Here is a 26,833-nt window from a genome sequence, read left to right on the forward strand (position 1 = left end):
TCCTCAGTAACCAAATTTCACATGCTAATAGAGTTGCTTTGCATCAAAATAACATTTCAAATGTTTGTATTTTTAAAGTTATAACTATCTTATGTCAAAATGGTCATTTCGCGCTCAATGTTTGGTTTTACATCGGGCAACGACGATGACAAAAATGGCAGGATGAGGAAGGGGATAATTATCCTTCCTTTCAGAAGTTCTAATTACATAATGAAATCCAAAGGCGATAGATAAGTAAGTAGATGAGTAAATTTTTACAGCATGAAAAAAAACAGACATATATGGACATCACAAGTGGTGCATACAGGTTTGTGCTCTGTGTAAATGGTCATTTTAAAGATTCTGATGTTGCAGCCAACATCGAATTCACAATGAGTCTGTCCTGTTTGAATCATCTGTATTTCATAGTCACTTATATGTTACTTTAAATTATAAACAGTCTTTTAAACAGGCTTGGATACCCAAGTTCCAAATGTAAAAAGATAGACCAGATTGTGATGCATTTTCTGCATGACATAAAGGACAGCCAGTGTGATAACGGGCAGCAGTCAACTCCCCAGAGACACCAGTCCTGCTGAGGCCACAATGACTCAGTTCACAGTAGGTTTGATGGAGAAGCACACACAACAGATCAGCCGCAAGCCCCCAACTGAACACATCTCCTGATCAAAGAAGAAAGGTTATATTCTATGAAGGATTTGCATTGTTGTAGTTTTCAGTTTTTTTTACATTTTTTGTGAGAGAAATTTGGTGCACCACATTGCCGACCCCGAACAGACAGTTCCAATTGTGCCCGCTTCTGATTTGGAGTCCATTTGGAGGCTGAAACAGAGCAGCAGGAGTCAGAACACCACTGACTAAGTGGCGTGGGTTACATAACTGGCAGAAAACAAGTGTTGGCACAAGAAGCCACAGTATCAAATATCTCTGTCAACATGTTTGAAATTAAGTTTTTCATCACGATTCACGGAATTCATTATGTGCTGACAAACATTTGCAACATAAGGGGTGATGAAAAAGGATCACATCTCTGGTCAGTGGTGAATGCTGCAGTGAATAGTAATCTTCTACCACTGCCTTTCTCCACCTTCCCAGACTGAATCTCATGGCGAGGCATTTCTAACTAATCCTTCCATCCATCGACGCATCCATCCATTTTCTGTCGCTTATCTGTTGTGTTGTGGCTGTCTTCACAACGACAGCATCAATAGGGAAACACAGAGACACCTCACCACTGCCACTACCACCAGCTTCCCAGGTGGGCCAGAGACACAATCTCTTCAAAGTGTCCTGGATCTGGCCCGTGTTATCCTCCCTGATACACACAAAACTGTCCATTTAGATCCTCACACACAGCAGCTCTTCAAACTACCCAGGTGTAATCTCAGCCACTGGAAGAACTTGAGCCACTTGGCTCACTTATGTTCCATGTCTCCTGGCTGTGGTGTTGATCAGCTGAGCTCCACAGTAAATTACAGAAATTCTGCCTCCTTTTTTAGTCATCATGAATACCATTAAATGGATCATCAGAGTCAAATGGTGCCGACTAAATTACATGACATACATCAGAATATGACAGGAAAGCATTAAAAAAATTAACTGTGGTGAAGAGTAAATCATGAGAATGTTTCATCAACTACTCTGTACCGATCAAGACTGTATGATCAGTTCTGAGAAACCTGTGGTTTCACAGATCCATCTGCACAACAATTCTGATCACAAGCTGCCAGATGCCTCTGACTGATCCACGTATGACTCCAATCAAGTGCCGCCTTCGTATCCCACCACCTGGATGGAAAGTTCCAGTGGCTTCTGATTGAGAGGGGATTGGAGCAGTCAAGAGTGCCCAAAGCCATTAGCAAAGAGACAAGGTGACTGTGCCTGACTTAAGTGAGGTATGTGCCAAAGTGGATGAAGCACATAGCATAATCGCACATGAACCTGATTAAAAGCCTCTCAATAGCCCCTTGTTAAAACATTCATGTGAATAGATGCTAAAGATGGAAATTCCAAAATGAATCAACTTGAAAGTAAATAAATAGTGATCTACAAATAGGTGTTGCATGAAACAAAGATGTTTGAAAGTATATATCGAATACACTGGAATTGATATTTTAAGGTTCTTCTTTAGTTATTTAAGGTATTTCAAAAATTCTAGACAATTCTACATCTATTGCAGTCAACGCCTGTGCAATTTATGTACAACAAAAACAGTCAATGATAAACGTCTTACAGGTCAGTGGCGTCCCCGTATTTATTGTCATGCATTCCAAGGAAGTGATGACTTTGTGTTAATTCTATAACACGGTGGACTACATTTACTGGCGATCAGGAGATACCAGATATGGAAATGTTATTTTAGGCTCAAAGACGATGTCCAATGATTGAGACTGTGGTTCTGCAATCCTCCAGGGGCCACAGGATGAGCTAGTGTTTCCTACTCAGATTAACACACTGTTCTGTGATGATCTCCAATTTAAATCAGGTTTCAGAATATATACTTCCTGCAGCACAGAGAAGATTCAAATGACTGGTTCAGGATGGGATCAATATTTCATTACCAGACCTGGTATGAGCTGGAGTAGCATTTGAACTTTTGTGTCTGTAAGTCAATGAACAGTGGTGGTCCATATGTGCTTTCCCCACATTGGGAAAACAGTCAGGACACAAAACAATCGCACGCAGAGTGACTGTATTTTCCGTAAATAAAATGAAACAATTGCTCAGTATCTTCATAGTGCAGTTAAAACTAAAACACAGATGAAATCTATGTGCTAGATTTCATCTTGAGATCAAATTTCAAACCTGGAATCACATTAGCATATAGGGAGCAATTCCCCATTGTTGGTGTCAGTTCAGTCCACACAAGAAGCAGCTGAAGCTTTCACACCAAAATGACATTGTGGTCTTTTAATTATTAAAGAAAAGTACAGTGGCATACAGCACATTCTACCAACTGAAACAGAGGTAGAAAATGGTAAGCTTAAAATTACAAAAGTTCATGTTCACCCAAAATGTGTTCAGGTACAGCAGTGCTATTCAACCACTGATTTTAGACTCAGTAAAAGGTTAAAATGCAACAAAACAGAGGACACGCCACAAATACCGAGCAAACCAGACAGACTGGAGATCATCTGGTTGTTGAGTCAAACATGAAATCTATCAGATGTCAACCCGCTGACAAATTCTGAAACATACTGCTGTTGTAGAATGACTTAAATCATTATTCACAACGCATGGTTCACATCAACTGTGCCATATTACTCAACAAGTGCATTTGAACCCCATTTGGACATCGGCCCATACTGAACACGTAGCCAAACAATCTGCTGGGTTATGTGGCTCTTATCAGTGGAAATATGATTTGTTTCAGTGTGGTATCATGTATTAGAGATAGAAGAAAATAATGTAGATGAGTATTACTAATAAAATAATGAAAAACTCCCAAAGCCTCCAATCACCAGCACTTGAGGCAGAAATCTGAGCGTATTTTTCTCCTATACAAAATTCCTGGAAACTAGCAAATCATGTGTGACAAAAAAATGGCCAGCCCATTATCTCATCCATTATTTTATATAGCTTTGGCATTTTAAACATGACAAGAATGCATCACTCCATGAATGCAAGGCTTCCTCTCAGTTCATATCATATTGAAAGTAATGGCATTAAGTCAAAAAGCTCGTTTTTTTTTTTTGTTTCTTGTTTTCACATTTAAGTACAAAGTAAAAACTAAAAGCCAAAGTCATTAACAGAGGGCTTTTATGCAGGAGACCAAGGTAAACTTTTTTCTTACAAACATGTACGTGGCAAGGGATTTGTAGTACTCCCTGTAGGTGTGCGAAATGAATGGTATAGAATTCAAAGTACAAAGTTAGACTTCAAAGTACCTGTACATGTAAATGAAGTGTTGACAGGTACCAGAGAAAGGGGAGATGAACAAGCTTTCCTGCATGTTCAGTGCTGCCTCATGTTGGAGTGACAGTCACAATGCAATGCGTTGCCATTAGAATAACGGTCATCCTTTCAATGGGGTAAAACTCCCCCACCTGCTCCGTTATCAGACACTTGGTGGGCGATATGGACAAAATATTATGTCACCATACATTTTGGCATTTTAGCAATAATGATAAAAATATGTTTTTGTTCTATTACTACTTTCAAGCCCAACTGTTTTCTAAAGAAAAAACGCGTACTAAATGGTAACTTGTGTTTTCTGCATTCGATTAGATTACTGGAGTTTGTCTCCAACATCATTAGTTTATGGTTAAATAAGGGTATTAAAGGGCAATTCAATGTTTCACATCTCTCTTATAACTCTGTGAAGCATGTAACCTTACATGCTCTGTTCTGGCGGTTTTATTGCAAAAGACGAGAGAGATGTTTGGGTGAATAGTTCCAGTACGATCAAAATCTATTGGCATTATTGTGAACGATTTTCTGGGCAGAATATAGTCGAAGTGAGGAGAGTTCTGAGTGAAACACTGCATGTCTTCACACGATTCTCGTGCGATAGGCGCGTCAGAAAACCTATATGGTCCCTTCGGTGTCAACAGCCACGCACCACGGAGCTGGAGAGCATCGCACTGTCGTGGTTGAGATGTCTAATTCTTATCGTGGAGATAGTTTTTTGTGATAAATTGTGTGTGATAGCCTATTGCTGTCAGGCTCACTTCACAAACTCTGGAGACACCATTGTTCAATGGACCTTTGACACTGCTGTGATCAGAGGGCAAAGGGGAGAAATAGAATTTCCTTTTGTGAATCCATAAAGGATCACATCACAAAAGAGGAAGCAAAGGGTGTGAAAAGCTATTTCTTCACTACCCATCCTACAATATGCTCCACGGCACAAGGGGTCTAACTGAAGATACCTCTTTTTACTCAAGGGTTCCTCTGCACATGGGTTATGGGTTGTGATTCACAGTCTGTTGACCTTAAAATGTCTGTAACAGAGTGAGACAAAATGCATTTGCAAAACACCTTTGGAATAGATCAGAGAGAACTTGACGTTCCCTGAAACATCAACAGCTTTGCCAACATGCATAGACTTGAGTGACAGGTTGCAGGCAGAGAGAAAGGATGCAATGGAAAACCAAAAGGGAAGTCAAACGCCAGCATAATTAAGGTCCACTCATTGGCTAAGTGATTTTGATAGACCCTCTCATATGTGGCTGATGTGTTCTTAATATAGAGAGTTCCAGTGTTGATCCAGCAGCCTCCATCTGTCTTCATTACGGGAGTGTGCTGCAGGATTGGCTGTGATAAATGGCTTTGTCTGCACTCCTTTTTATGTCCTGGGACAAACCCCTCTTTGTTATTGTTGCCACTCACTCTTCAGCATGTAGTTGCCGTGCCACAGTAAAGGATCCACAGAGGAGGTGACATATCAATTGCATCAAGACAAGGGGGAGACAAATTGAGACACAGACATCGGTCATCCATGAAATTATGAGATTAGGGTGCTTTCATTGTTATAAATCGTAGCAACAATGGCATACGCGACAGTATGCCACCGGACATTTCCATATATAAAATGTTAAAAGAAAAGGGGCCCTTTTTCATGCACTGCTTTTCAAGATCTTTCAAGTTTCAAATGTTCCATTCTGTTATTAAACAGAAAAAAAGTCATTTAAACTTTCTAAATAACTCAAACCTTTCTGAACAGAGCCTTTAAATTGATAATTTCATTAGGGGGTGAAAAAAGCTCCTTCAAATAATCAGCCACAATGGAAATAAAAGTAGATGAATTTAGAAACGAAAGAAAGAGAAGCTTAAAATGTAATTAGAATATATTGATTCAAGCCTAAATCACGTTACAAAGTCAACATAGTTTCACCAGAGAAAGTTGAACAGTCAATACGTTTGCTCATCCCTGCAACAGCAGCTGTCGTTTGTTGAAAGGGAAGACTATTGAAGGACTTGAAAATGCACTCAGGCAAGAAAATGTAACAAGATTTTTTTTTTATGGACACACAATGCATCAACCACATTTAATTAATAATATCAACAATTATATATATATATATATATATATATATATTATGCTGTCACAAATGTAAATTATTGCTCAGCAGCTGATGGGGATACATGTGACTGCAGAGCTGAATAACTGAATGATCTCACACTTCAATCAGTTACAAATCAATGAAGATTATCTGAAAATGCTCAAGTGAAAAAAAAAAATCAATTAGTCATTATCATCAAAAGCTACCACTGGAAATAAGGTTCTGCTACACTCAGAAACTAAGACAGAGATCTTTCCCCAAAAAAATGAAACAGAAAAAAAAATGCATTTGCTGAAGTTTTGATATGTGTAATCCTTTAAAAATAAATAACTAAATAAATAATACAGTCGTCTTTTCATTTGTAATGTTGTCAAAGATGTGAGGAAAATACAGGATCTACATATACAGCGTGCAATGTTTGCCTTTAAAGACAATTAAAAATGTCCTCAGCTTTGGAGAAGTGAATTTAAGGCCACAGTCTCACCATACAGATGACAACAACAACCCTGGATCTGAAAATTTGATTCAAGAACTGAAGTGTTTTGTAGTTGCAGTTAGTCAGCTCAGATCTCCTGAAGAGATGTTGCAGAACATTTCTAAAACAATGCTGGTCAGGTCACTTGAGCAGAAATCCCAATCTGTCCAAGCAGTAGTCAGGGATACCAATAATCTACAAAGACAGATGCTGGACTAATTACTAGCGTACCCAGGGTCCATCGGGCCAAATTGAGGAACCAACAATGGGAGACAATCTGGAGTGAGGGGTCCAGGGCATCCAGTGACATACAGACCCATCTAACAAGAGAGCGGAAGAGAGGACTGATAACTCAATCTACCGTGCATAATTGGGGGAGCTGGTTTGTTAGATGGTGCTGGTTCAGAAAGAGAACTCTTTATTCGAGACAAGCAAATGGTCATTCTACCAGAGCTTTAAAAAACAAGACATGCACAAGTCTTTCTCTCAATTTATTAAGCCAGATATACTTAATACAAAAATAAAGTCTTCCGGTCAAGGACTGCAGAAGTTATCCAAACCACAGTCAATAGATCTTCATTTAACCACCGCTTAGTCTGCTGGAGTCGGTCTCAATGGTCACTGGGCAAGAGGCAGGAAAACACCCTGAACAGGTTACCAGTCCATCGCACGGCACACACGCACCCACCCACGCACGCACGCACACACGCACGCACGCACGCACACCAATTAACCTAGTCAGAATGTCACATGGAGAGCATGCAAACTCAACCAAGAAAGGTCCAGTGCTGCAAAAATGCATTGTGTCCAAGTTCAGAAACAGACTGATTGAGTCCATATCTGTGGTCATGAAATATACGATGACATGTCACAGGGAGGTCTGTGATGGTCTTCATAACATGTCACCAGTCCAGTTACAGAGCAAACAGTTCAGACAATGGGAAGCAACACGTTAAGCAACACCTTGTCTGCCCCAACACAGAAAAAAGGACTTTGTTTAGGGAATATAACAATATAATCTCAGATATCCACGACTCACCACCATCTTCAATGTGACTGTCCTGACAGCCAGTGTCTTAAAGGAGTCAAAGACACCTGAAGTTTGCAGACACCAGCGTCGTCTCTGTGATCCAGAATAGCAATGAGTGTCAATATAGACAGGCTGGAACTCTGGATCAGAACCATCTGTTGCTCAACCCGCTCATGGCCATTCAAGAAGGAAACCACCCTCCCCCAACACTGAAGGTTTATAAAGACAAGAAGGAACAAATGAGAAATAAATTGTGGGAATGAAGGTAATGCAAAGCACAGCTTCTTCTGTGCAAAGCTGAGTGTTCAATTCCAAGACAGAGATGTGGAAATGTGCCAAAGCCCAGACGTAGAAGAACATGCCCACTGCCACAATACCAAAGGAATATTGAGCAAGAATGAGAAGTTATGATTGAGTGTTACATCTTCAGAAACCTACTGAAGTTGCCAAATAATCAACAAAGAATTGTCACAACAGGACTGAACTAATTCTGATAATCTGACCAGGAAAAAAAATATTCTGTGCACCTTTTCCAATCCGTCAAGTCACATTGAAATGGAATGTTATTGAATGTTGTTGATGTGGGATTGAAATTAACATCTTCATCTACTCCAAATTATTCTCATCCAGTCTGTTTGCTGCACCTACATAACCATTTGTTTGGTTCAGCCACCAAAGCAAGACAAGAATAGACCCCCAACTGACTGTCAGACTCACCCCGGCCACAGCCTCTTCTTCTTAACGGTCTCTGGTTGGCACAACCTATCAGAACAACTCTCAGTTGCAATACTAAAGAAACTGTTTTGCGCAAATGTGTTGACAAGAAACATGATCCAAAGACATACTATTTTTTTTACTTGTATTAATTATCATATTATCAATTATAAATACTTGTTCAAGAAGTCTTTATAAGCTTGGCTACTTCCTGTTGGGCAGGAAGGGAAGGTCAAGGAAAATATGTGTCTAAAATAATTCTACATTAGTGAAGAATTCCATGTTGATAAAAATATTCTTCAATCAGTGAAGAGCACAGCAACACTGGACCAATCATACAGTCAAATAAATTCAATGCACCATGGCAAAGAGGAAAAAATGAACATAAAAAGCAGCCTTGTATGCATATTTCTTCTGACTGACCTTGATTGTACTGAAGTAAAAATAGTTCAAAGGAAGGTACATGGTGCATCAATCATCCCTGTCCTATGAGTCACACGCTGGCCTCCTGTAATGGCCCCTTCTGGTCTGCTTCTATCCAGAGGACCTTTCCAACACACCCACGAGCAGGTCTTCAACACTAACAGCATGAAGTCCTTGAAGACATTTGACATTTTTTGTTTAGTTTTTTGTTTGTATTTGTTAAAAGTAACAATGCTAAATTAACAATTGTCAATTACTTTCAGGAAGAACTTGATGCCGTATATTAAAAAAATAATAAATAAAATGACTTAGCAATAACCATGCATTTAGTGATTGCTATGACTTGGGACAACAGAAGTCAAGATAGTCCTCAACTGGTGAAAGTTTGGACCATTCATGCAGAATAAAGTATAGTACAGTATAGCAGAAGCATAGTATCTTTAAAGAGAAGCCTTGACCTTACATTACAAGAAAGTAAAACCAGCATGTCTCCACACAGGAGAGTCAAGGTTGACATGGAACAGATACATTGCGTTGTCTCTTTCAGCACTTTTCTTTACATGATCAATTGGTCGATAATTAAGTTATTTAGTTAAGGAGTACTTATGACTGATTTTATCCACATCATGCACTTAATCACACTGATCATAACTACATCTTAAAATTGATAACCAATCCATGTGATTGTCATCAAAAAAGAAAAAAGAATAGTTTAACCTATAGTTACTTTTGTATGTTTTGTACTCATCAAACCTCACAGAGTGGGAGACTGGAAACATGTTGGATGAAGAGTGCTACAATTGGCAGCGGGCGAGATAGACCACCATTGAGGTTCATGGATGTGATGACTGAAGACGAAAATACTGTAGGTGCGACTTAGGAGGATAATCTATGGAAGCAACCCCTGAGAGGAAATGACAGAAGACATTTCCTCTCCTTTTGCTAGATGTATCCAATTACAAACCTCTTGTCCAACACATTTCCTGTTTCCAAGTCTGTGAGATTTTACTGTAACAAAAAAAAAAAAAAAAAATCACAATAGGGCACCTTTACCACCGCATTTTCTGATTTGATGTGTCATCTTTGTTCACAAATATTCAGATTTGGTTTCACAGTGCCGACCTTCATTTTTATACTGCTTTAACCTCTAGACAAGATTGGCCCCGACAGCGACATGCACTTTCTTTGATTAAGTAATGCAGTCCCCTATGATTGGTTTAGAACCATGCCATTTTTTGTGTTCAATCACTTCATCGTACACCACCTCATTTATGTGTAAAAAAAAGTCTCAAAGAAGCACAGCCACTATTGACAGTAATCCGGTTTAACTTCAATTGATCTGTGAGCTGGCTGAAATAAGAGTCATCCATGACAGAAAGTGATCCCCTCTTTCCTCAGTACAAAGCTCACTAATTTAACCAACAGGCTTGAAAAACACTAACACATTTGCATTCCACTTCATTATGCAATCAGAGCAACAACAGGGGGAATCTGGAGCTGATAATGTGAGATATTTAAAGCAATACGCACCCGCAGGTACACAGATCAATACTCCCCATCTGTCCAGTGGGGATTGAGCCGCTATGACCTCAAGCCTTCTGCCTTAACATGTTGATAAAAGACGTGGAGCAGTCCCACCACAGGCCTTCCAAGGGACTAATGGTTTTCTTATGAGGCTCCAACCTGACTAAGAGTGGAGATCATTAGAGCATTTTCCCGGAGCACATTATTCACTCCGCAGCCTCATGAGCACTGGCCATCAATTTAGCTAAGCTGGAATTCTACTGCTAGATCAGTAGGTAAGGGGGCCTAAGGAGAAATAATCTGATGGGTGAAGTCAACAAATAACAAGCCAAGACAACACGCATGGATGTCCTCAGAAAATATGTACCACCAACACAGTCTGGTCAGTGTTTATACTTTGAATATCAGATATCTCATAACAACTAATCACACTCTATCATGAACAACATGGTTGCCATAACAACACAATTCCTGCAGAGATCGCCATTGATTGGGTTCGGGTTGCCTCACTGAGGAGGAAGACAGGAAAGGCTACTTGTTGAGTGAATGGATTTACCAAAGTGCTTCGGAAATTCACTCGAAAAGGACTTGATAGAATCCAGTCAGCACACTACGACTTGACTACGACTGTTAATCCGATAGTGGCATGCAGTCCAGACACACAAAGCCTTTTCACCGCTGACCTAAATATTACCAGGATAATCAACCAACATTTACAACCTAAATCCAATTGTTTGTCTCACGAATTTTCATAGACGTACTCCAAAAAATGTCTCATCGTACAGGGTTCGCACCAGCAAAACATGGGCTCCCTTTGCTGGGATTTCTAGCCCTACACTAAGATTTTACCCAATGCATAGATTTTTCCAGCATATAGAGAACCCTGTCCTAATTGCAATTTGTTTGCATTATTCAGACATCCTTGAGGCAGCATAATGATGTTGAATCCCACAGCTGAAAGACCAATGAAACATCAATGATCATGGCATCTACAGATTATTTATGAAGATAGGTGATCAAAATGTGCATCCACAGCTTGAAATATAATATCACATTTAGAAACAATGTGCCGTCTGAGTATATTGCAATATATTGCAGTTTTCAATTATAGTATACAGTATACAATACCATTCATTTTTATGGCAGCACCAAGTGTCATTTTGTGTCATTTTTAACAACCCTCAAATAACATTGACAGACACAGTTGATGACCTTTGTCCATTGTAGTTATCCATTAGAAAACTCATCAAAGCCACGCTTAATTTCTGTAGACAACATAAACGTTCTCAATTTTTTATTTCCCCATTACGGAGAGAAATAAGTCTTCAATCCTACTGCCTGATTACCAGCTGGATTTACAGTGTAAAAATGTGAAATCTTGTCATTAAAATAGCGGATTAATGTTTGCCCTGATTTCAAAGGGAATAAGAAGGTTTCTATGAATAACTGCGGTACAATTTGCGATCTAACATGAAAATGTAATAAGTGTTGGACCTTGTTAGGAAGTTTTTGGCTCCAATTGCATCAGAAACACAGGAAGTACAGCCGGGCCTCTGTTGGGCGCACTCATCATTGATTTGGGTGGCTGTTAATGAGAAACATCCGAATTTTATAAAAAGATGTTCTGCAATGCAATGTGGTAGTGACTGAAGAAGGACACAAAGTTGGACAAAGGTAGCCTTCAAAGTCAGTTAAGGACAAGAACGGAAGTTGAAGTCATTATTTAATTTTTAGGCTGACATCCCTATTTTTAAGAGGAATTTTGCATCGAGTGTAGATGCACCTGTCAGCCTTCAGTGTTGCCACATGAGTTGTTTCAATGCAGTCATCCTCTTCTTTCCTCTTCAGCATCATGTTTCAAGGGGGTGGGTTGGGGCTAGGACCTGCATGGCTGAGCAGTTTACTCATGGTGCTGTCGTTTGTAATGCAATGTACAAATTGGACACAAAGCACCAGCTTTTGAGTGAAGTTTCATTCATTCAGATTTGATGCACTGAACTACACCTGCCATGCTAAAACACAGGGTTCTTTGTGGTGAGGCTATTTGATGAATAAACCAGACGATTCTATATCTTTTACGGGTTGCAGAACACAAAGGAAAGGCAGGACACAAAAACATCCAAGCCTATATAGAACAAGCACAGGTGCAAAGTAAACAAGTCAGACAGCAGTGGCGACAATTTTAGAAGACAAGAAGCTTATTTTTTGATACAGCATGTGTCAATGGAAAGTCATTTCAAACCACATCCCGACACATATAGGGGAAGACAGAGAGATGGAGCGTGAAAGGGTGACATAAACACACAGAATGAAAGAGGAGCCTGGCAGAATAGAGGAGCAGATGGTGCCTGTGTGGATGGGAGTGAAGGAGAGAGAATCAAAGGGTGGCACCTTTCTTTCTTGTTGAGTGAACAGAACAGACTAGCCGTGAACATTACTCAACACTCCAACATGAGCAGGCAGAAATGCCCAGATATAATGGTGAAACTCACTAAATTCTGATGGGAAGTTTGTGTGACTTTCGGATTTCTTGGATCAAAACATACTTTTCAGAGGTACCATGAACTGTGGACAAATAAAAATGTATCCAAAAGGGTGGCACAAGACCCTTAAGCATATCGAAACAATGCTTGCAAAGCATATAAAGATGGGGTCTGGTTAGACTTGTAGTCAAGACCACCTGAACCGGAGAGAACGGAGACCAAGACAGACCAAGTTCAATAAATAAAAACAAACAGTCCAATTTCAAACGTGCATAACAGAAGCTGGATAGAGAAGTAAAAGATGTATTGTAGCTTTCGGGATCAAAAATAACTGCCAAATTCAGATAACATCCAGCCACATTAAGATTTAACTAGAAATGGGTCCAAATAAGGCAAAGTAAAATGGTTCATGCAGAGTGAAAGAAAAGCAAAGATGCTAAAGGTAGTATTGGAAGAAGGAGTGAGTGGGAGGCAGCCAAGCTGTGTGTGTTTCTGGCCATAAATGTTAAACACAGGGTGAAGAGTAAATCTCAAAAAGTTGTCTCTATGTTCGCACACACTGTCGTAAATTGGGTAGAGAAAGTGGACTTGAGGAGAAACAGCAATGACTTGACAGTTAGCTTTTGCAATGGAATTGAAGATTCAACACAAGTTTATATAAGGTGTGTTGGTGAGGCTGCGAGGATGTGAGCGATCATCCTCCCACATCCTCCTGGATATCAGCTCACTTTTTACAGCTGAGCTCCAGTATGAAACAATTCCCCACTCTTTTAGCACCTTTCTCTTTCCACACACACAAGCTAACTGTCTTCAGTTTCCATTTTTACCTAACAGGAAAATCTATACCAAGCTTTCAAGGAAACATACCGAGTCACATCACCCCAAACCCCAAACATTTGTGTTTTGCATCATATTAATGTGCCCGGAAGTTAGATGCCAGAAGTCCTCATGTTCAGTGGAAATATTCGGCTTACAAGATGCTGTTCTACACTTAATGAAGGACCATTCTACTTCCTGAAAGCCTGGAGTGCTTGCAGTAGTGCAAAGACACCAAATATTAAAATATTGTTCCCTCCACTTTCATCAGGAAGTGGGATCATTGATGATACTTGAAGCTCTACCTTGCTAAAATGCTCAATGGGGGTTCAAATGGCATTTTACAAATTTCCCAAAAACCCATTCAATGACCTGATTTAATTGAGAATGTCTTTTCATGGACATAAATGCAGTGTCACATGGTTGTTGGGCTCTTACCCTAGGTTGCCAGTTTTCATATTGCTTCTGCAGGTTGCCCCCAATGGTCTCCAAGGCTTTTTGAGGACTCATGGACAAAGGATCTGGAAAACAAATGTAGATTGAAATCAGCGCTAAAACTTTAACTAACTCCATTCTCAAAAACAAGAGAAAATCACTCAAGCTTCAGAGTTACTCAGAGGCGGGAGTGAGACAAAAATGGAAATGGCAACTATCGTTGTCCTACCTGGTGTGGTGCAATTATCAATGTGCTATACGCTATACTGGTATATGGAACTATAAATAGCTTTGTTATTTACTTATCATATCATGGATAAAATAAATGCACTGCCGACAAGCGCCAGATGCGAACCGGTAACCCAGTTAATCACAGCGATGTGCTTTAACCACTATATTACGGCAAAGTTACATGACCTGAGTTTATGTCACTGAGGCATCTATTTAATATCATGGCATTCCAGCATGGCCAGCGTCCAAGGAATCAGATCCAAAAAACAGTTGTGAGGGCCGTAAACAGGGCCATTCCCATTTGTTCTGTTAGATCGCTTCGCTTCAGTAGATGTTATGTCTGATTAGCACAGGATCATGACGAATGGCCAGAGCACTGGGTCCTTCTTAATCGATCTAACGTGTACTTGTCAACTTAAACAGGTCTGCCATATTGGCTGATGCTGACACGAGAGGTGTGCTCAATTTGTCCGTGCTTGGCCCCAATTTAGCATTTCGTTCCCTCGAATTAGCACTTTGTTGGAAAAATAAAGATAAAAATAACATTCAAGTGCATTATGTATTCAGAACACACACTTCCTCAAAAACAGTAGCGGTTTATTCGACTGGTCATATTCCTGGGAGTTAATCATGTCATGCAGTCTAAATCATAACATTTAGTCTGCATTAACAACACCTCATGAGTTGAGGATTTATTTATCTGTAAGTAGTTAGCATCTGAAAAAAGCCATAGTCGATAAAGAATAAACCACACGTGTGCATTCAGATGAAGGATGAGGTTTAAATCCCGATAGAAATCACGAGATAAGATTGGAGCTATGGCAGAACCAAACTCCACAGAATTAAATACATCGTCATCTCTATATAGTACCACAATACAGACAGACAATGGATTCTACATAATTGCACAACTGCATTGCATTAGGTCTTAAAAATGTAGTTATTTGTTGTATCATAATCATTGTATTTTGACTTGTAAGTTCTCGCACAATTTTGTCTCTTTCGAATGAATTAAAGCACTTTTATAAAGTTTGGGGTCATATACAGTATGTATTTAGGGGATGTATGTTTTCTCTCAAAGAAGATGATGTTAAACAAATCAGAGAAGTAGTCTAGTCATTGTTCATTTGGTCTAATCTTCAGATAGAAATGAAGGTCATCCCATGCAGGAAAATGTGAAAAACTAAAGCTCAACTGGCAGCATTATTAAAAAATGGCCTCAACATCCCCAGCACAAAGGTGACTCCAAGCTGTAGCGAGGCAAAGAAAATGCAATTTTTGAGAGTAGTCGATAAAATAAAAAGATTAAGTTGGACAAAAGCACAAAGTCATTGGGGAGATGCGGAGTAGAGGGCGGGATTTTTGGATATATGAGGCATAATATATGTGAAAACACTTGGGCAAAATGAAACGAGTAAAAAGGGAAGGAACATCACTCCATCCGTAATGACAAGCCATCCACTGTGGATAGCATGTGATTGAAGCCGGTGGACAATGGCTCAAAGCACACTTCCTGGATTGCGTAAGAACAATTCAAGAACGCCACAGTCAACTGTGATTGAGTGACTGCATTGTATGTAAAAAGTGCCATCATGCCAATCAAACTTGTGGGAAAATAATGATAGGCAACCAAAAAAAAGCTTGACAAAAAGGTATTTGACATATTGATAGTATTTGACCACAAAAGATAAACTCTAAACAGTATATCTTGACTGAAGAGCACAACAGAGGCGCAGATCAATATAGATTTTGTAATGACAATAATTTGTGCTGTTGAAAAAGTTACTTTTTCTTTTCTTTTTTTGCTTCTTTGAAACACATTTCTGGCGATCGAAGAAGTTACTTTGATTTTGAACGGCCCAAAAGTTGTTGGCCACAGGGTAAACCCGTTTCTTCTGAACTGAACCACAGCTGTCAGAACTCTTGCCTCCTGAGACCTGAAGCACGCACAGACTCCCCAACAAGCAAAGAAAGGAAGGTAAAATGTAGCATGAAGGAACCCAACATCAGAATGTGAAATGAAGTCTTGGGAAAGTATTTCATGAAGTAGTGACATGGGAAGATCTTGGGTTATAAAAAAATATACCATTATTTAGTCATTTTACCTAGCAATATCTTTACAATAAAGCAACAAGGTTCTAGACATTCTGCCATCGTGAGTAGGTCATGGTTTGAATAAAGCGGAGACCTGTACAAGGTGGACGTCACGTCTCAATTTTCATTCTACTTACCAATCCAACATTCCAGTCTGGCACAGGGGGAAGTCTTGACCACGTCTGGTGGGTCAACTCCCACATTGAGACATAACACCAAGGCCACACTCACGGTCTTCATCTGCAAGCAATATAATTCTCATATCAGACCATAAAATGCACAAATAAAACAAACAAATAAACAAATAAAATGCTCATTGTTGAATGCTGAAAAATGTTGTTGAATGTCAACAGCCTAGCTCATGTCATATACAAAAGCTGTACAGAGGGGAGAAACAGACACATCTGAGTAAATTGTGTAATCGTGAATTTCACATCAAATTACGGCAAACCTCACTCTCAGCTTGTAGCGTGGAAAAGCATGTTTTTATGTCACCAACGCAACAGGAGACATAGGAGACGGAAAGCTTGCAGAGGTGAGGACAAACACATAAGGACTGTGTATAAAAACTATCTGACAGAAACTGTCAAGAGCAGGGGTCACCAAACTGTTCCAGAAAGGGCCGCAGGGGTCGCAGGTGTCAGTTCCACCATTGAAGTACACAGTTTAACCAACCAGGTGTCACCTGGAACTTCGCAGCAGCTGACAACAGCTGATTAGAGATGACCAGGTTGGTGAAGCTGCGTGTGCTCGACTGGTTGAAACAAAAACCCGCACCAACTTCAGCTTTTTCTGGAACAGTTTGGTGACCCCTGGTCAAGAGGATGGGAGCATTTACACCTGGATGTCCTGACAAACTTGGTTGTGTGTTCAGTGCAACCAAGCCGCCTTTCGTAACAGCAGATCAGATCAGATTAGATTAGATGGCCTTTATTAGTCCTCTTCGATGATGCAGCACCTTCAGCCAAGGCATCCGGATTGGAGCCATGGAACCCAAACAAGGTCAATTTAACAGCGTATTCAATTTACCATTGCTTGCAAGAACAAAATATCTGAAAAACATAAATTTCTAAGAGAAACATATTTGTAATGTATATTTGTAAGTGCTCTGTAACTGAAAAAAAGCTATATATATATATATATATATATATATATATATATATATAGAGAGAGAGAGAGAGAGAGAGAGAGAGAGAGATTTTATCTGATTAACAAACTGAATTTTCTGAATTATTCGATAGCTGCATAGTCTACATGTTTTTCATTTTCAGAAATGACGTCCTTAGGTGAACCAATATTTCCGTGGCAGAACATTTTTCTGGACCGACACTGGTATAAAACGATAGAGATGCATAATGAATTAGGCCCTGGACACTTGACAATCATCAAAACAACAATCATTTCCATAAATGCTCCGAATAACAAATGCTTTGAAATTGCTTCGCCTCACAAGAAGGCTGTTGAACATGAGCAGAGTACGTATTTGGCAATTCCCTGGCAATGTTGTAAGAAATAAAAAGAAAAGATATTGATAATGTTTACACAGAGACGACCCTAGTGAAAACGACGACTGCAAGAAGAACCATACCTCATGAAACTGCATTTACACAGCAGCAATAATGCTCAACTCCCCAGGCATCAAAAAGCCAAGTTTGTTTCTACAGTCTACACAAAGCCAGCACGAGTGCCAAAAGTTCCAACGATGCCGGCACTGACACTAAACGAGAAACAATTGAACATTTAAGTGGAAATTTTTTCAAGGAATTTTGCAACATGTACGTCCACCATCTGCCTAACTCATCACTGCAGTGAAACTTATTCAACTGCACACAACATATGCAAGTTTTAGGAATGCCAGGACAATGCAGATAAATTGTAATAGCAAAGCAAACACTGCCAACAGACAGAAAACAGTGGGACAACCATAAAGATATCAAAAAGCTTTTAAAAAGATTTAGAAAAGTCACCACTATCTAGACTTTTTGTGTTTTGAATGATGTGAACGAATGACGGCAATCAAATGAGCACCAGCAGGCAAGCACACATTTCCCCATTTATAAGTCAAGTCTTGAAAATATTTCAGGTCTTGTGTCACCATGGTAACAGTGGTGATCAGTAAAAGTGATGACCTGCAGCACTAACTTGTTCAAGGAAATAGTTATATATCATAAACCTTGGACAAGCCATCAAATTCTTTGATGTGTTTTCAGCAGCATGCCTTGTGTGAATTATGGCAGGTTTTGTGCATTTGAATACGGAATAACTCCGACACAGCTGATCGTAATTCTATTAAAAAGTTTAAAAGCTGTTTTGAAATGGGCAAACTTGATTTAGGTGGCGTTCTGTTGGTGTTCGGTTCCACGGGCACTACACCTCATGACCAACTCACATACTGACATTTTAATTTAACAAAACAACATACAATCAAATTGTAATAAATCATCCTTCATGTGACTGCAGTGACAGTTTTCTCATTTATTGATTTCTTCTTCACTTCTCACGAGTGCCTTAAGAAAATCTGTAAAACTGCCATCTACTGTCAATGTGGGGTCATTGTACATTCGCATACACACACACACACACATACATACATATATATATATATATATATATATATATATATATATACACATACATACATACACACACACTGTATGTGCTTTAAACACCTTGTACATTGTCAACATGGCGAGTAAAGCTGCTTCTGATTCTGACATTTTTCAGAAGACCCCTTGGGGGTACGATTAATTTTGGGCTGCAGATTCGCACCACAGGTTTATTGCATGTTTCCAAGAATACTGCGGTCCTGAAAATTCTACAAACCCATATGAACCTGGTAATCACTGCTGGAGAGTGACCTTTCAGGGGTTGCATCAGATATAATCTCTGTTTGGTATACGGACCTGAGGTTCGGACCTGAGGTCCAGTTCATGAGCATTGGGGTATTACTGAGCATCCTACTGTGAGGAACAATGTTATTAGTGTTGTTGAGATAGTTACATTGCTTTCTGCAATACCACTGACTGAGTAAAATGTCAGCAGGCTGCAGACATCTGCAGGATCAGATTCCACTCGTGCAATAGTGCAAGAGGACATGGAGTCGCTGTGTTTTGTTTGTTCTTGCACGACATGCTTTGCCCTTTCACCATCCACATAGACAATGGCATGATACTTCTTGGGTGACCTAGAAACTGATGCGATTTTTTATGCATCCATGAAAAATTATTCCAATGTGTTTCAATTCCTGTTAATGTGAGCTATCAAACATGGAAGCAATTTCATATGTAGATATATTGTGTTCATTAACAAGTCCCAGACAGGTGCAAGCATTTACTATGCATAAAATCATTGATTGATTGTGTTGTTTTTGCAGACTACCTGTTGAATTTGTAATTTTTATTGATAGATTTGAGCCAAAAAATAATTTTCTTAAACCAGGTGGTTACAAGTTTAAGATATTGAGCATTTATTTTCCATTTCTCATTTGACTTACAGTTCACTTGTGTCAACTTCTGGAGTTTATTTCAGGGCTGCACAATGAATCTGCGTGGCCGATATGGGCATTTACGATGTCATCATGAACGGCGGATCGAATGGCAAATATTGGCCGATTTCTTATTTCGACTCATTATTTATTTTAATAAGATGCTATTTATATACATATATGATGAGAAATGTTATTACTGTTTAAACTTTTACGACATGATGTAAAAATGACAAAGTGTCAGGAAAATGACTACCTAGTTGCTGTTTGCAAATTGTGTACCCACAGATTCAACACAGCACTAAAAGAAGACACTAGGCTTGAAATCGCTGCGTCAAATTCGATCACTACCAAGAGGCTAAGGAACGAATGCTAACCAGAGCTAACTCCAGTCGAAACCATTGCCAATGGAGTTGTAATTGTTTTAGACGAGTAGCCGGATTCTGTCGTTGGAGACCGGATCAGTACCTAATAGAGCACATGGACCCCAGATACTCATTCCCTGGACATGTAGTGGATGAAAAGGAGCGGTCTGTCAGGTTATAAGTTAACATTCCGCTGTTTAACAAGTTTACATTTTGGGTTCGATCTGTTCATTGTTAATTGAAAAAATAAAAAAGTGACTTTTGCATGATTTAGTTGAGGAGAAAAAAAAGCAAACAATCTGCAAATATTTTATATCTGCCTGTTGGGCCTTCCAATCGGAATCGATATCGGCCAGAAAAAGGGCGATCAGTGCAGCCCTATTTGATTTGAGCAAAAGCTGGACTGTTCCTCGTCCCTGACCTGACACACCAAGCATTTACACTTGCATCTTGGGTATAGACATTTATGATCAGGCAAGATAAATAACAGAGCGCAGCTCTGGACTGAAGACAGATCTGACCTTTTGAACAAATGACAGCACAAGATCGACGGTACTGTAACACCCAGAGAGAAAACAATGTTTCTGTCAGAGCCTCTGAAATGTCAAAGATGACCATTTTAGGTGCAAAGGTAGAGCATCAGTGTGGTTAAGTCCACACTTCAAGAACACATGTACATAGAAGAGTGGACTGAACCACTCATCAATTCAACCCTGATACTTCAGATGTGTACTGATTCAACTTCAATCAGAACCCTAATTAGATTAAACCTTGACTCAAGTCCCACCACTCGAACATACAGTACGCACACGGAAAATCTGATCCAAAAACGGCTTTCATGAAAAGACTTACCCTCTCAGAAAACATTACATTTGGGCTCAGGCTGAAATCGAGTTCGGCGCAGTCTTGCATCACTTCTTCCTTCTTTTGAGGAGCTATCCACACCAGAAAACACAGTTCACAGTCGCTACCCTGCTTGCTGTCAATTGCCTGTTAAAAGTGGTTGCTCCAGGAAAGATGACTCACAGAATTAAAAAAAAATAGGTCCTTGAATAAAAGTATGAAAAGTTGAGTTATACCCCTTCTTTCCTCTTAACCGTTTACATTCAAAACTCTAGGAGACAGGGACAAAATTTGGCCTCTGGAAAATAGTGAATCCCTCCCATTTCACAAAAGAACTTCTTTTCAAGAGGGTGTCCTGTCCCTCTGTTTCTTGCAGTGATTTGCTCAGATGCCTTTCTAATCCTATCTTAATTATCGTCCATGTACAAACAACCCTGATGAATTTATTTGCTTCCTTCCGAGGGAAGCTTTAATTTACTCCACCTTCCTTTGTATGCAAATACTGTCCACAAACAGGAGAAAGTGTTTCGCTGTTCCACTTCATCATCACAGTGTGATGTTGCAGGAACTAGTTCATTTATCAACTTGGTTCAGATGGAGTCGGGTGGTAATTAGAGTAAAACTGCAGAAGCACATTGGCGCAAAGTCACAGCAAGACATGATAAACACGGTCAAGTCAAGATTGTTTTATTATCATTAATTATACGTGGGGTAATAGGAAGTAATTGCTGCATGGTAGAACATTAAAAAAAATATATGGGCATAATCCGACCATTGTAATATATTAGGGTGAATTTATTCATTGAGATTTTTCTCCTATTCTTGGTACATGATTGACAAACATTTGATGCAACATTATCAACATTTAATCGTAAATGAAAGTTGTGATTGTATGTTGTTGAAAGCCCACACAACAAAACTCCAGAACTAATGAATTCCATCAAATAAAAACAGAGCATCCAGGCTGGACCTAGGATGAACGTGGGCGTGAAGTGCAACATGACCGGTTGGCGGAGGCGAACGCCCACGAGGCAATGAGTTGAGTTAAACATGCACATCGTGATGAAAGACAAAGATATACTGTATGAAGGTTTTACAGTGCGCACACAAAACGCACAGACTGTGTTATGAATATGTTATGAATATGACATATAGTCACATTCCATACAACAAGGGAAAAAAAAAAAAATCACAAAAAAAACATGCAAGCAGTGACATTGACAACATAAGAAAAAAGAAAAAAGCATAAGAAAAAGCATAAGAAAATGTGTCTGTTCCCTTGATTTACTGTATATAATGAATGGGTATCCAATGAATACTACACAAGTCTCCAGGGGTCCTTTGCCTCCACCTCCCTCCTGAGCGCCTCCTATGTAGCCCATAGTTCAGCCCACTGCCACAATCGATGTCTTCTGATTGCTCTGCATGTGCGCTCTGCAATAAATAAGGGACATACTAACGATGGGGAGGATCGATCTCCCCTGGGAAAACAGCCTGCAGCAACAGGTCAGGTGGACACCAACAAAGAAATCACTTATATGATTTGCATATACAATAAATCACATTTGCTTCCGCTGGGTCCATGAGGAGTGAAAGCTGTGGTCTGTGGAAAAAAATGAAGGATGCCAAAAACAATTAACTTATGAAGAATTATTATTTGTTTTAATGTAACTATTAACCAAACATCAAGAAGTACAAAATATCTTATTATAATTTGACACATTTTCATCAATGTTGTTATATTGAGTAATAACAGGGCTGCAACTAGACACATAAGACTCAAAGCGGGATTTATTTTCTTTTATTTGTTCTTCCTCTCACAAGTCACTCCTGTTGTTTTGATACCAACAGTGCCTGACCATTTTCAAGGGAAAGATGAGCTTCGCCCGCTGTCAGAGAAACTGCCTCAGGTTGAGTAAAATGAAACAGCACTGCATCATATTGAAAGTTGAATTTTACAGTCTATTCTGAGAGTTAAAGTTTATTCAACCATGAATATGAAAAGGTTCTCAAGATTCTCTGGGCAACTTGATTGAGGAAGGCTTGCACGACAGCAGGAAGCAAGACAGTGAAACAGTCTGTGCCATTTCACTGTGTTACCAATTTGTAATACAGGTTTGTCACAAGTATCTGTTTAAAGGAATTAGAATGCTTGAAGTAATGAATGCATGTTTATTTCAACCTCATCTAATACTTTCTGAATGCATTACTTGACAAGCTATACGACTATTGGAAAACCATTACATGACTTCATTATTGTTACATTGCATACAATTCAGTCAATGTCGAGTGGATATTTGGTTCAAACTCAAGTATCTAAATTCCTCTGTCCTCATTGTTGTTCTGGACAAGCATTTTTTTAACGTGGCAAAAGCAAAGTATTCTTTTAAAAAAAAAAAGAGCTTCAGCACAAGCTGGATTCTTATTCTAGGAGGGAGGTTTTCGTACAGCTGCAGCTTGAATTCAAACCACCACTGAGCCTTCGCAGTGGGTTCATTAATAAAGACTAAATATGTGTTTCTCTATCTCAGAGTCAAAAACATGCTTCCTCATCTCGCCGGAAAGTTGCCACAGTCGTGGAGGTGTTCAGATAGTTTGGTGCACCATTGATCGCATGATCCATTGTGGGTCCATCACGGCGCTCTGTTACAATCTGTCGGCAAGCGTCTCTAGTAAAACTGTTTTATGTATATAATGGGTAGGATTTTTTTTTCACATTCAGAAATGGAAGAATGACATTTTTCCATAATCCAGCATACATTAAGGCGATGCTTCATCTTGCCAACACAGGTTTTAACACATGCAAAAGCATCATCAGGCCCCTTTAAGCACAATTACAGATCAATAGATCAATTTCGCAAGCTTGTTCCCACAAAGGTCAGAGGTCACAGTTTTCCAACTGCTCATATAAACAAGAGAAAATACAGCACCATGCTATAAAAATCGCTAATGAGACCAGGTACTTAACAAAAGGACATTTCAATGTTTGCTTGTGGCTCTGAAAATCTGTACGCAGCCTAATGAAGTAGAAACATTGATTGCCTGCAGCAAATGATGCGGAAGACAAATCAGTAAAGACTGCCTGTCTTACTTTGTATTACCACAATGAGCTGCTTTCATGATGACTCATTTATTCAATCCTGCTACAGCTGAATATTGTCGCAAGACAGGCAAGCTCCAGACCTACGGAGGAGCGACTGGGACTGGAACAGATGTAGTTTTTCATTGCTCAGAGTAACTAAGTACAGATTTTGAAGACTGGCAGTTCCGCTATACATTATATATATATATATATATATATATATATATATATATATATATATATATATATAAGTGGGACTTTAACAAGTTAATCATGATTAATTAATTACAACATTATTACGATTATTACATATAATTACAACAAAAATTGAATTGAATTGAATTGAATTGAACAGTTTGCTCTCTAGACAACACAGAATCTTTTCAGAATCCAGCAATCTGTTTGCTTTTGATCAGTTTTTCACTACACAATGACCAGGGTTTCCACTGCTCTGAGTTAAAAATAGGGTCTTAGTTTAAATAAGATTAAATTTAAAACTTCAATATAGCCACCATCATGATTCATTGTGCTTATGCACCAAATTCATTGAAATTGAAAAATGTGGCTTCTTGTGGTAATTATTCTTACACCATTAAACTGCAATTTCATATATATATATATATATATATATATATATATATATATATATATATATATAAATCCACCCATAAACACCAGCAAAAACAGCCTCCTCAGAGCTTTGAAAAAGAATTTATATCCAATAATTAGGACAAAAACACCCGGGAAGCCCAGAAATCGATTTTGTTACACCAAAACTGCATCAGTGTCCACTATGTTGGAAAGAAATCGTGTTCAATATGACCAAACTTAGATTAGTGGAGAGCAAAGAGTTGACCTTTCTGGTGGAATGAAGGAAGAGCTGGACCAAAACAAAAAGCTAGTGGCTGTTAAGGGCAGAGATTAGAAAATGCTATAATGGTGTGTGCACTGACTATTCAGTTCCACCTGAGCATTCAAAAACTAAACGGACAATGCACAAAATTGATCAATTAAATTGGCTAATGTTGCGCAAGGGGGCATGTGTGCACGTGTACATGTACTGGTGAACTGCTGTTGAGTCGCCTGTGCTCATTAAATTACAGTCTTACTGAGGCATATCAGGGTTTGAGAAATTCCATAATCACCGGATCATGTTCCACTGCTTGCACTGAGCTAAGAGAAAGTGAAAAGAGAGTGAACAAATGAGGGTCAATGGTCTGAAAATGTAAATTATCCAGACTTTCTGATTGGAATCACTGCATTGTGCACTTTGTAATGGTGTCGTGCTAATCAGCATTTCCTGCAGTGGTGGCATTAGGCTTTCATTTGTGTGAATTATGCAGGTTTTATGGGACAGCATAACTTGGGCCATCATTACCACGTGCTGCAGTCAAGAGGCAGTGAAACAGTCAGGCTGTGGATCTGCACTAAATGAGAGCCCAGGCGCAGAATATCAGGTTCTACTGTCAAGTTGTTGCACCAGTTTCCCGCAGCTACATCAGACAAACCAGCTACAATTAACAGTGAGGGCCTCCAGTATCCAATATGCCGTAGCTGTGCTCCCACACCAGAGGGGATCGTGGTTGCTTCTCAAAGGGAAACGCCCATCATTACAAATGACAACATATTTGCAGCCACTTAAAGGGTCCATGACATAGATCCAATCAACAGAATTTTCATTTAGTGTACACAAGATTTTCAACATTTCGTTTGTGGTTTCTGTGGTAGAAGAGCAGGTTCATAACATATATTTGAATCAATTTGTTTTGGAGCCGATGACTGGAGCTTATCACAGGATGAAGATGTGTTGGTGAAGGACCAGAGATGGCAATCAGTCAGCTCCAAAATGCACATATGTAAAGTAAATGTGACACTATTGTCAAAAAACAGAGTCATTATTTGTTGCCCCTTCTGAGCTTGTAACTTAACGCAACCAATTGTCTCATCTATCTGATGTGTGCACATCAATCTCAGCCAAAACACAACAAAGGCACTTGCTCTTCTCCAAGCAACATTTGACTGTTGCTTCTTTCTGCTGTTTTAAGAAAATGGACATAATCTTATCCCATCAACTTTCAGTCCAAAACCGGCTGGGTCAGTCAGCTTCTCCGTTGCAAAGTTTCAGGCCTTAAGATTCATGAAGAGCAGGCAACTCCTCAAAACTGTCAGCAGTGCACTGATCGCTGCTGAGAGCCAAACACCCTGTTCTCTGAACTTGCTCCACTCATTTTATTTACGAAGATCTCCATCCTTTATATACTTTTCTATCCAAGATAATTTCATACTGTATATTTATGCATGTACAGAACTGTGTCATGGACCCTTTAAAGGGGCCCTATAATGTCATCGCTTTTCTTCAGCAATCACATCTCCCAAACTATTAGAGTTGGTTCCATCAACATAACATTTTAAACGCTTGCACTTTCAAAGTCATGCCTAGTTTACGTTTACAAAATGACCATCTTCGTCGCAATACTTTAAACGTTTTTCATTTCACTTTGAAATGTAGAAAAGCAACATTCAACGCACCATCTAAATCAGACGAACACTACAACACAACTGCAGCAGCCAACTGCTTATCAATCAGAAAAAAATAGCTTCTTAAGTCCTCATCAATAAGAGCTTTTAAGTTCAATCACTCGTGCAACAGAATTGAGCGACCATGAAATACCATTGTTGTTTGATAAAACAAGTGAGCATCAACAAGGACTCAATACTCGCATGTGCAAGTTTTGAACAGAACAACTTTTTTATGAATTGTACTGCATTGGTACAGTAGTTGCACAGTGAATGACTCAATTCACTTGTAATAAATAGTAACACTGAATT

At 39.2% G+C, this 26,833-nt stretch overlaps 1 protein-coding gene across 2 annotated transcripts in view; it reads right to left on the bottom strand.

Moving 5' to 3' along the window:
- Window positions 1-26,833, bottom strand: part of LOC128753630 (regulatory-associated protein of mTOR-like) — a 126,957-nt gene that overhangs the window by 95,632 nt on the left and 4,492 nt on the right. For both annotated transcript variants that reach the window (XM_053855481.1, XM_053855480.1), the window contains exons 3-4: window positions 16,368-16,470; window positions 13,909-13,991 (exon numbers count right to left, since the gene is read on the bottom strand). In XM_053855481.1, the coding sequence (XP_053711456.1) occupies window positions 13,909-13,991; window positions 16,368-16,470 (186 nt within the window). The remainder of the gene's footprint in view (window positions 1-13,908; window positions 13,992-16,367; window positions 16,471-26,833) is intronic.

This window comes from Synchiropus splendidus, chromosome 2 (assembly GCF_027744825.2).
Source record: "Synchiropus splendidus isolate RoL2022-P1 chromosome 2, RoL_Sspl_1.0, whole genome shotgun sequence".
Classification (NCBI taxonomy): domain Eukaryota; kingdom Metazoa; phylum Chordata; class Actinopteri; order Syngnathiformes; family Callionymidae; genus Synchiropus; species Synchiropus splendidus.